General features: G+C 38.2%; 1 protein-coding gene across 5 annotated transcripts; it reads left to right on the top strand.

Annotated features, from left to right (window-relative positions):
- Positions 1-1,382: 1,382 nt before the first annotated feature.
- LOC103695692 (UPF0235 protein At5g63440-like) lies at positions 1,383-11,464 on the top strand. Of its 5 annotated transcripts, none has more exons than XR_016398158.1 (8): positions 1,383-1,628; positions 3,562-3,676; positions 4,456-4,609; positions 5,900-5,993; positions 10,189-10,277; positions 10,416-10,484; positions 10,885-11,014; positions 11,095-11,227. XR_016398158.1 is itself a non-coding variant. In XM_008777081.6 (8 exons), the coding sequence occupies exons 1-7, from the start codon at positions 1,514-1,516 to the stop codon at positions 10,942-10,944; spliced, it is 696 nt and encodes a 231-aa protein (XP_008775303.1). In that variant the 5' UTR covers positions 1,383-1,513; the 3' UTR covers positions 10,945-10,992; positions 11,095-11,464. The 5 variants fall into 5 exon arrangements, 4 of the variants coding, with proteins under 4 accessions (XP_008775303.1, XP_026656418.1, XP_088564791.1 ...); XM_008777081.6 differs by having other exon boundaries at positions 10,885-10,992; positions 11,095-11,464; XM_088708665.2 differs by having other exon boundaries at positions 1,408-1,628; positions 3,576-3,676; positions 10,885-10,992; positions 11,095-11,464.
- The last annotated feature ends 447 nt before the right edge of the window (positions 11,465-11,911 follow it).

Genomic DNA, 11,911 nt, shown 5'->3' with positions numbered 1-11,911 from the left:
GGGTAGCATCTAAATCTCACCCACACCCACAAACAGAGACCTAAGATATCTTTTTCCTTATTTATTTTTTGGCTAAAAAGTAAATACCATTATACATTTTATCAAGATTTGCAAATATCCCCTTACATCTCCAATTGCTGTAATGTCATCCCTGCATTTTCTAATTTGACGCAATGTCATCCATTAACCTCCCAATTTGGGACAGAGCTTACTGCCAGTGCCCAATGGCAATGTTTTTGGAATTAGTTGACCGATACGGATTTATTGGTCTATTTTAAAATGGGATGGAATCTAACATGGACTCAAAAGAGTCTAGGCACTAAAATACCTAGTTAACGGTGCCGCTAGGAGGATCGTTATATTAGAAATATTTGTAAAAAATAATATTTTGTGAAGATATAAAAAAACTATAAATTTTAAAGGGGTATTCACCTAAATTTAGATTTTAAGGTGGGTATTTATTTAAAAAAATCAAAAAAACAAAGCCACTAACATTTTTTGGGGTGGTTCTATATACACCCCCCTATTGCTAAGGACACCCCCCAAAAACCAAAAAAAAAATACCCAAACTAACCTTTAGTGTAATTACCATATTGCCCTTGAAATTTTCTCATACACCCCCCTTCCTCCTCCTCCGTTTCGTTTTGAAAAGAAAAAAAAAAAAACACCCCTCAAACCCCCCTTAAACCCCTCGATCCATTTACATCGTTTAGGCGATCTTTGAAGGAGATTTAAGCCCCATTCGAAGCATGGACAAGCAACTAGTGATTTGGGACGAAGAATCGGCCGCAAAGGTACGTGTTCCACCTTGTTTCGAAATTTTTTTTTTTTCACGGTTCGTGCTCCGTTCGGCACTGGATCGCCGAACAAAAGGCTTCTGTTCGGCAACCCTCAACCGAACAGATCTGTTCGGCTGCACAGTACCGAACAGAAGGCTTCTGTCCGGCACTGTTCAGCCGAACAGAAGCCTTTTGTTCGGCGATCCAGTGCCGAACGGAGCACGAACCGTGAAAAAAAAAAATTTCGGGAGAAGCCGGCGAGGTGGTTCCGGGAGAAGCCGGCGAGGTGGTCGGAGATCAGGAGAATGCCGGCGACGAGAGGGAGAAGGGGGAACGGGGGGGTTTTGGGCGTTGGCGAGGTGTTTTGGAGGGGAAGAGCGGGGTGGGGGGGGTTTGGGGGGTGTAGAGAGCAATTTAGGTGAGGGGGTGGGGAGGGTGGGGGGTAATTTAGGAATTTTTAATTTTTTAGGGGTGTCCTTAGCAAATTGGGGGGGGGGGGGGGGGGGGTGTAGAGAGTATTTAATTTTTTTTTTAATTTTTGGGGGGTGTCCTGAGCAATAGGGGGGGTGTATATAGAACCACCCCATTTTTTGCCGTCGCATTATTTTTGCGTTCCATTTTGCCCATTGTCCATCGGCGGCTCGACCTCTCCTCAGTGCTCCCTCACGACATCGACGCCGTTTCAAAGCAAGGAATGACTTCTAGAGAGAGATATATATAGGGAGGGAGAGAGGATGCCGAAGCGGACGACGCACACGTACTCGAGCGAAGACGCGGCGCCCGACGGCCCCGAATCCGACCTCTTCGTCTACTACTGCAAGCACTGCGGCTCCCACGTCCTCATCACCGGTCCGTAACAAAATCTCCTCTCTCTCCATCCTTTCTGGGGTTGTAAATCTCGTAGCCCCCACATTCGTCCATCTCTTCTCTTATCTTTCTTATTCGATTGATTTATGGAATTGCTTGATTTAGGATTTAGAAGTCACGTGGGTCTGATCAGATGAAAGTCCCTTCTTCGATTGGTTGCAAAAATTAAGACTGGTTTTGTTTAGCAGAGTGCTAATTCTCACTGGATCTATGCAGTATGAGTATAATCTAGGGATTAGTGTTTCAAAAGCATTGCATCCATAATGAGATAAACAATGATACAAATCCTGCTTCAATCAATAGGAGTTATTAATTAGAATTATTAGGATGAATCTGAACCGGAGTTCAGAAGACTTCATATAAGTGGTGGGTAATTTAAAGGGAAACATATAAAGAACTGGGGTGGGAGGCCAGTTCATCCTAGTTCTTTGTTGATTTAGTTTATCATATTTATGTGCGATAGAGCATGAAGGAAGCAGAAATGATGAAATTAGTTGCTAGCTTGATCTCATCTGTAAATAGAATGAGTTTGATACGATGTTTCCTTTTTTTCATCTAGTTTGAATTTTGAGAGGAGGAGGAGGAAGGGAGTAGATGTCTTGATTGATTTTCAGTTTTGGAGACAAGTAGGTAGAGGAGTCGAACTATTGCCTTCTATCATGGCTTGCTGCAATCAAATTACAGAAAGACTATGAAGATCCTTGAGTTTCTGGTGGAACATCCACTTTGTGTTTACAATTATTCGACGTCGTGGTTATATTTCTTTTACGGGAATACTGTGTAGTGGGAAGAATTGTGTGTACTGCTTTTACTTTCATGCATGATATGAGTCTTTTTCTGTGTTTCCCTCCTAGGAAGACTTTTCAGGACTCAGGAGAGATCTAGATAAATAGCAAGTTAGGTTTGGCAAATTTGTTCTTGACAATTAGAGGAGGAGACTCTTGAGCACCTAGTTCATACTTTTTCCGCATGAAATACCTCTCCATTGTAGCAGGTGACTTTTTGACTTTTCACTGTTTTACTTATGATCCTTCGATGGGGGAGAAAAAGGCTTTTAGAGGTCGGTCTTTGACTACGAGTAGTGTCATGGGAGGTTTAGAAATCAATACCTTCTAGAGAAGCATCTGGTCTTTTATGGTGCTTGGAGAAACATTTTTCATACTTCAAATTAATGGACTGCATAGGCTGCAATTCGTTTAGCTGACAATTTCTTTCTTTTTTTCAGAAAAAAATCTTACATTCTCTCTATTTCTCCTTTGTTTTGTTTTACCACCATTTACCTTGTCACCTTATCAAAGCTGAAAGAAGATTCCTTTTTTCGTATCTGCTCCTTAACTTGCTTTTTCTGATTATGGACTTTAAATTAAATCCTTTTAGCATTATTTGGAATAAATATCTTCTTTTGATGAACCTGCTATATGAAAATTCTTGTGAAAGGGCAAAATTAGTTCTCTTCTTTTTTGGAAGTATGGTCTTAATAGGAACTAACGTCTTATTGCAACATAATTCCATTATAGTGTGCCTTGTCTAAGCTATAAAACTAACATTTCCTTCTTTTCATGATAAGAAATGCATGCTTGCTCTAGGTCTGACCATTGAAGGTATCTTTTTTCTTCAGTTTTAAAGCATTGAATTAGATACTGATTTTTTTCAAAGTACATTTATTTAGCTATCACTAAATTCATTATTGGGTTTCTGATGTAGCTGTTGCTTGTTATCTTATCTCTTACTTCTTTATTTTCCTAATAGTTTTCTATGCTCTTGTTGATTGTGTGAAATTCTAATACTCAAGCTGATCCATTTGCTGCTTTCAAAACCTACTAGAAAATGGTTCCCTGTTTTTTTTTTTTCTATTGTTTCATTGAATTGTGTTATTAGTAAGCAGATGATGTGTTCTGAAGTGTTTGTTCTGAAGATACCCAATTGCAGAAGATGCCAAAGAGGAAGACTGACAGAGCACATGTGCTGGACAAGAAAAAATATCTTGCAAGATTGAATGTTAAAGAGGCAGGAAAAGTTCTATTAAAACGGTATCCTAGCTACACATTATTCTTATTCAACTATGATGTCTGATAATTGTCTTATTCTGTACTTACACATATAACATATCTTATTTAATAGATGTTGGAAAGACGAACTTAGCCCATTATGTATGTGAAATGTCTCAGTTATATAATGGGCTAAAGAATTGGCAGCACTGATCCTTATTGACATGGGCGCATGACAATCAATAGCTTACAAAACTCGGTTGTTAGTAAATTGTAGAATCTGAAGAACACTTAGACTTTTACCTGTAGCAAAGGGGGCAAACATTGTATTTCTCCCTTTCTAGCGTGAACAACAATCCTATACCTAATGTCTTCATGACTGTTGAAAGTCATGTATGCCATTTTCTCTAGCAATAAATGTATGCTTTCAACTTTGTACCACGCTAATGGTGTGTCGTTTCTTCCCCAAATTGTGATTCTTCCAATTTGAGGCATCATGTGCATGCTTGATGGTGCACTTCATTGAATTGTAGCACTGTTTTCTTTTGGCATTCCTCCAGAATCGTCATATCATTCATTTCAAATCAATTCATTCTTAATGTTATTACTATGTCAGATCATTTTTCCATTGTAATGCTTGTATTTAGGACCACATTGCCTTGATATGTTATTAGTTTTTGGTTAGGATTGCGTTGTTGAAATTAACTACCTATTGGAAAGCCTGAACTTTCTTTAAGTTGCTTTTGACAATTGGAGTGTAAAGATTTGATAAATTATAGTAGTTCTGGAGCTCACATGTGCAAGATATAATTTTCATGCAGCGGTGAGGGAAAACTGGAAAAACAGTTCCGCATGACTTGCACAGGTTGTGAACTTTTTGTTTGTTATCGTTCAGAAGAGGATTTGGAAGGTGCTCCTTTCATTTATGTTGTTGATGGTGCACTAAGCTCGGTTGCAGCAGAAACAAACCCACAGGTACATATATTAGGTTACCCATGCATATATTTCTATTTATCCATTTTGATTCCTGTAAGTGAGCTGCTTTGCTACTGGAGCTTCTCTTTGTGGGCTGCATCTCACTTCTCCTCCTTGGCTTATTACTTTTGGGTTTAATGGCTAGTGCTTAGTTGGAAATGTAACTTGACAGATAGCTGGTAGATCTGGAATTGTTGAGTCAACAAATGAAAAACAGCATGCCTGCTGGTTAACCATCCTCAAGTCTAGTTGCTTAATTCAATTCTACTTAGTTTCCTGTGAAAATGCTTAATGTGGATTCGAACTGCTGATGTAAATGAAAATGTGGTGCACCAATCCTTTTTGCTTAAAGAAAAAGGAGAAAATCTTGAACGCCTATAAGAGGTGGATATACCTTTTAACCTCTTAACTATTACTGTTTCTTTTGAGCATGCTTGCCATTCAAAGCAGATATGGGGATTGGAGCTTGTATCTTAATCATCCTTGGATTTTGGTATGCCCAAATTTGCTAGAGGTTTTACTTCATTTTACCTTCAGTAATCCAAAAGCAACTTGTCTTGCATGCATCTGAAGTGATTTCACAAGTTTCATCTTAAAATAGTAATATCTTATTTTATCTTTATAATAAAATGACCTTATTTATCTTTAATTGGACAATCATTTGTTCGGGTGTTTTTTAAATGTTAACTACTAAAGTAGAATGCATTGTGGTATTATGCTTGAAATAATTTTTAAATTTTTAATCAAATCAAAACTTTGCTAGAAATCATTGTCTTACGGTCTTACCTATCTTTTTTTTTATTGGGACTCTCCTAATGTGATTTTTTTCCCTTAACAATGTTTGGTATTTTTTATATATATAATTATTCTTGGAGCTTTTGCTAAGTTTTTTTTTCACACCTTTGCATAAGAAAATGTTTGAACTGAAAAGTATTGCTGTATGTACCAAAAACAGGTATCGCTGTAATACCCTTGCTGAAATTTTTTCTCCGAAATTAATACCTTAACCCTTGTCTTGGATTCTCATGATCAAATTTAATTCATCATGTTTATTGGTGACCTGACTTACTCTTTGGCCTAAGCCACCTAACTGCAGTACTGGTGACAGATTTGCCTTTTCTTCCCAGATAACACTCAAAATTATGTTTTTTTTTTGTATGAACACAATATCAAGAACTTATAATATCAGACATAATTCATTAGTATTAAATAATTTTCATATTCCCTTTTGTTTGTATATTTTGACTTTTTTCTGGGATAAGTACGTTGGACTTAGTCATAACATGGCAGGATGCTCCTGTGCCCCCTTGCATATCACAAGTAGGTGGCCTTGTCCAAGTGGCAATTGAAGTAGAAGACCGTGCACAACGTTCAGCAATTACAAGTAAATCTTCCATTCACATAATTTTTTATATTGTTTTCTTGTTAAATCGGTTAAATGAAATTGATGATCATTGGTCAAGGATAAATGTAGCTGATTTTGACCAGAATCCTGCTGATTTTTGTGGGTCTTGCTGCATCACATGGTATAATGGATGCTAAGTTGATCTTATTCTATTTTTACTTTTTATATTTTGTTTTATTTCTATAGTTCTAAACTACATCATCGTATACTCAAGAGTTGAAGTTGCTTCCCTACTTAATCCTCAGTTGATCAAATATTTTCTGTAGCATATGTAATTTTTCTTACTTTTGAAGGAACTTATGGTTCCATCATGTTATGAAAGTTAATTATATCAATCTCTTATTTGTTTAGGTTGGCATTCATAGCTTGCCACATTAGTCTGGAACCTGTATCTTTTTTCTGAAATTAGAACCACGCTTGGTAACTACCATGTTTTCTATTTCATGATGTTGACCTTCCCCCTTTTTCTGTAATTATTATTGCTAAGGATGATACGATTGGAATCATACTATTCCTTCTCATGTTCTTGAAAGTGTTCTGGTAAGGTCATATTATGGTCAGGGTAAACAACCTAACTAATGAGACTTGGTGGTTATGTTTATGGTTTATATTTCCAAAAAGTTTGATAGATACTGGGTTTTGCAATAATGGTTTGTATTATCTGTGGATTGTTGCAAGATACTATTTAAGAGCAGCCAAGCTGCATTAGATCCCTTTGTATGAATAGAATACTTATTCTTAGAAGAATCCATGTTGGGATGTTTCATATCACTAATAAGTGTTATCGTGAACATGATATAGTTCATCTAGAATGGACTCTATAGATCCATCAGGTACCTACTATAGATAATATTGTAATATCGCCACTATTACACTGGCTCTTGTTCCTTCTCTCTGCTTGTTACCTTGCCTGTCTACTATGTTGTCAAAGGGGCTCTAGGAACTTAGGCGAGGTGTGGAAGCCCCTGAGTCCCTCAACAATCCTCAAGCAACGTAAGTTTACTAGGGCGGCATCTAGGCAAGTGGCTGGACAAAGCGACAGGCATTTGTCCAGTAGTATTTTTCCTTATCCCTTTTTGGTCCATTCTCTTAGAGCTTTATTAGATTTAATTTGAAGGTTATTTTGATCTATTAGAGTTCTTGTAAATAAGGGCTACTCTAGGATGCTCAATGATTTACTTTTTGGGGTTACATTTTCTTTAGAAACATCAAACGTGTTTTGGGAAGTGGTATTTTGCTATCATGTTTGAATTTTAAAGCTACTAAAGGTTGCCTAGTGGTTTGTTTTTGCTGATTTTTATTTAAAACATGATATAGGAAGCAATATTTTGATGTGATGTTTTGAAAGATGTAAACACAATGTCTAATGTGCAAGACTATTATCGTTTTTGATGTTAAAACTTGAATGATTAATCTTATAGTGCTTGTATTGTTTTCAAATAGATGTAGTATTTATTTCTAATGCATTTATCGAACTTTTTAAATCAGTGACTTGTTTTCTTCAGGCAAGCACCTTTTGGGTGCCTAGTGCCTCAGGCAATATAAGGGCCCTATCACCTTAAGGGTGCCTTCTGCTTTTGACAACCTTGCCTATCTAGTAGGTGTAGAGGAGTAGGTAGATTGACCAAGGACAATAGTTTACATATTTATCATGCTATTGTTAGTGGTTTTCTTGGTTCCCTTTTACACGATGATCTCCATTATCCCCATTACCTTGTTTCTTGGTAGAAGACTAGCATTGGCCATGCCCTAGAGCTTAATGTCAGGACTCAGGAGACAACTTGCTGGCCCAAGTTTGGCCCAGCCCAATGTGGGCTGAAGTTCTGCAGCCAAAACCTGGCCAGGCTAGATCAGATTATCCCCAAGGACTTGGATTGTGTCATGTTGATGCCTGGTCTAGAAGAAGAGGTTTAGCAATGCTATGTGACAAGGAAGGTTAAGTACTATGCCCCAACATGCAGCGGTCATGTTGCAAGTTTGTGTTTTCCATGGTACCAAGGGAGAAGAGAACCAAGGGGAACGAGAGAGGGGGGGAGGGGGGAGAGAGGATGGGGTAGTACTGAGAAGAAAAAGAGTTAGGAATCTTCATTGACGGTGAGGCAACTAGTGAAAAAAGAGATGGAAATGCAGAGTTGTGGACTGGGAGAATGACTTATCTCAGAGGGCTAAGGAAAGGAAATGGATCGGAGGATATAGATAGAGATCTAAGGAAGAGAAACATATTTTTTTTATTAATATATAAAATAATCATCGGGCAAGGCTAGGTAAAGTTTGGTCTTGGCCCAGCTTGATGGGCTAGAAGTACCTGCTTTGGCCCACCCAAATTAGGCCAGGCAGGGCCTGGCCTGATCTGCTCAAGTCTATTTGGTATTATAATTCCAGACATTGTGTATTTATGATGCATGAGTATATTCGAAGATTTGCTTCACATTCCTCATATTCTCTCATTTATTCTTGAAGGGTAAAATTATAGATATAGATTAGTGAAATTGATATCCACGTTTATCATGATTATATATGATAATGGCAACACCCATTTGATGTAAACGTATGCCAATATTAGTTGGATATGGACTCAAGGAAGAAGGTGAAAAGAGAAGTGATGGTCCAGATGATCAACTAAACATGGTGGAAGGACAAGTTACATACAAAGAAATTATCATAATGTCTATATTATTAGTATTATATTAGTAATTTCTAGAGATGTATATGTATTGGAAATGGTGCTGTGATGGAGGCATACTACTATTATCCCTTTCTTGGTGTTGTGACCCTGGAGGGCATTTTTTTTTTTTTGGTGAAAACGGCAATTCATATAGCTATAGCTTGAGTACATCCAACCAAATCGAAAGAAAGTAAAGAGTACAAAGAAGTGGGAATGTCAGCTACAGATGTTCACAGGAACTTTCCGGAGTGCCGAGCGACATAGAGCGAGCCAGTCAGCTGTTCTGTTTGCCTCCCGATACACATTTGCTGTCTGAAAATCGCCCATCTCCTGAACAAATCTCTGGATCTCTAGGATAAGCGGGTGACCATCACCGTACCTATCCGCACCTCGGATCTAATCGATCACCGCAGAAGAGTCCTCCTCGAGATGCACCCACACGGCGCCGAGGATCCTCCTCGCAAAGGATAAGCCCTTCCAAGCAGCTCGCAGCTCTGCCCCAACAACGGTGAGCTCTGGCATGCGATGGCCCCCAGCGGCTATCAACCTGCCTAGGGAGGGTGATTTCAATAACCAATGCCTACAGGGTGTTCCTGGAAGCAATGCCCTTCTTTTAACTCAGGTGGCTTCACACCATTGCCTGCCATAAAGAGAATTTTGATAGCTAAAGTCTAACTACAAATAAAAGATAGACGCATCTGTAAATTTTCTCCTATTCAAATATATAAGCAAGATTACACTATGCTAGCACAAGACCTTCTAGATATCTGTATTTATCAGAGCATCCTCTGCAGCCCAGTTCCTTTCTCTCTCAAGTCCATCTAGACGTCTTCCAACCATGACTGGCACAAGCCAGACTGCATTGTGCACCCTGAAATGCGGGAATAACATCTGTCAATTGTGTGGATTCAAAAAATGTTGTATATTCAACAAGCCACACTGACTGAACAAACTTGTCTGATCTAGTTTTACAGATTGTGGCTTACTTCAAAGTTAATGGACCATGAAGTACAAATCACAAGTATATATGACACTCAAAATTATGAGTACAAATAGAATTGAAGACAGCCAGAACTTATTGTATCTAATTATCACTTGGAGATCTGCACATGGAAATCTTGACTTACAATCATGTAATGTGGAGTGTACTCTAGAAGTTCCTAATGGAATTTGTATCCCTCCAGTCATTTTAACATCAATTTTTCCTCCATCATTTGAAATTCACTTCACATTTATACAATAAAAAAGTTTGCCATGTTATTACTGCATCCAATGACTTGAACACACTTCTTAGATTATCTAATGTTTATTTACCTTATTTAGTTTTATCATGTGGGTTTGTTGATCTTTCCTTTATCAAGCTGAAAACTCAGGAGAGCTTTGTTGCTGGTGCAAGATTACTAAAAGGAAGCTCTACAAAATTTTGTTCGTTACTGCATTTTTTTTTTCTGTTGTTGTTGTACCATGAATCATATAGGAAGTGTCATATTTCCTGTTAATTTTGATCAGGAGTGAATGCTGATGATGTTCGAGTGAGTGTAGCTGCTCCAGCTGCTCGAGGAGAAGCTAACAACGAATTGTTAGAATTTATGGGCAAGGTTTGCAGTTCTTCCCATTGAGTTATTTGAGTATCATGGGACCTGGAGGAGAAGTCATTGCATGATACTGACTTTATATTACAATCAACACTGGTTAATGAACTTGAAGACAACTCATGCAATTGTTTTCTGAAACAGGTACTGGGCTTAAGACTGAGTCAAATGACCCTTCAGAGAGGATGGAACAATAAATCAAAACTTCTAGTTGTGAGTTAACTTACCATGAACATTTACTGCTTGAATTACCGGAAAGAGGAAAATAAATTTTAATTAATTATGGTTAAGCAAGGTGCATGAAAAACCATAAATTCAGTGTGCTGTGTCAGAAGTGGAACAGAATCCAATTGGAGTGAGTGTTGGAAACGAAGAATATATGCTTTCTATAATAAAATCTTAATCAGAAATTCATGGAGAGTCATTTGCCTCCCAGAAATACTACTGGATTGAAATGTTGACGTTGCTAGACCCTGGTATAGCTGTAATCAAGATTTAGCACTTGAGCTGTTCCATTGAAAACTATTTTTGCGTCTAATGAGTAGATATGAAGATCGAAACATAATATGCCAAAAAAAAATTTGTCTGTTGATGCACGAGATGCTTGTTTCAGGTTGAGGATTTGTCTTGTAGACAGGTGTATGAGAAGCTTTTGGAAGCTGTGCAGCCTTGATGTGGTTCATGTTTTTGGAGCAGAGTCCATTTTGTTTCAGCAGATCTGGTCTGTGACTCGAGTGTGATTGGTAGACTATTGCTTTGAAATTATAACTTGATTGATTATATGTAGATGGCTATATATTATTTGAATTTGTTTGTCCCGTAGCCTCAGTATTAAAGATGGTAGCTGGAGCATGGTCTAAATAGACCATGGAGCTTTTCTGGAAGGACCTGGAGCTGCATTTGCTAGTGTTACCGTTACCAAGCATATTGTGCCGCCGATTCATCTTAAATCAATTAAGTCTGAGATGGGCTGCTGACAGTGCTTAATCCCATAGCCAGACACTGACATGCATGGTAATGTTGTAATCATAGACCATTTGTGAACATATCTTGGGGGTAGGGCTACTTGTTTTCTTATATTTCAGTCAAAAATGTGATTGCTTCTCTCTTTCACATATCAAAATTTGTAACCTAGACTCTCACTTTGGCTTGTATTTAATGTGAAAAATGAAAACTTTACTCCTTAGCTTTCATGTCTCCCTCTTCCTGGGTACTGCCCAATCCTGGGAAAAAGAAGATTAAATGTGATGAATCATGGATTAATGCGCATCAAAAGGCTGGAATTGGGGGTACATACGAGATTATCATGGAACGGCTATCTCCATGTATGCTGAAAATTGCAGGGCCGGTATGGTTGTTGAAGTGGAAGTTTGGCACTGACATGTCCCAGAACGGTAAGAGGAGGCTTGGTATGGACCTGTGCTAATTAATTATTTTGAGCTGCTTCCATGATTTGTCAGGAAAAGCAAACACCACCATGGTATTTGATCAATACGTCTGGGAGCAGTTGCTTCCATCTTCATGAACTGGGGGCTTTTCCCGATGTGATCTTATCTCTCTACTTGGAAATTGCTTCTATCTTCATGAACTGGGGGGCTTTTCCCAGTGTGATCTTATCTCTATACTTGGAAAATATTCTA

This window comes from Phoenix dactylifera, chromosome 12, assembly GCF_051530095.1.
Source record: "Phoenix dactylifera cultivar Ajwa chromosome 12, Ajwa_hap1_PhDact_Kaust_v1.1, whole genome shotgun sequence".
Lineage (NCBI taxonomy): Eukaryota > Viridiplantae > Streptophyta > Magnoliopsida > Arecales > Arecaceae > Phoenix > Phoenix dactylifera.
The sequence above is the reverse complement of the archived record's forward strand: the minus strand, read 5'-3'. Positions and strand labels throughout refer to the sequence as shown.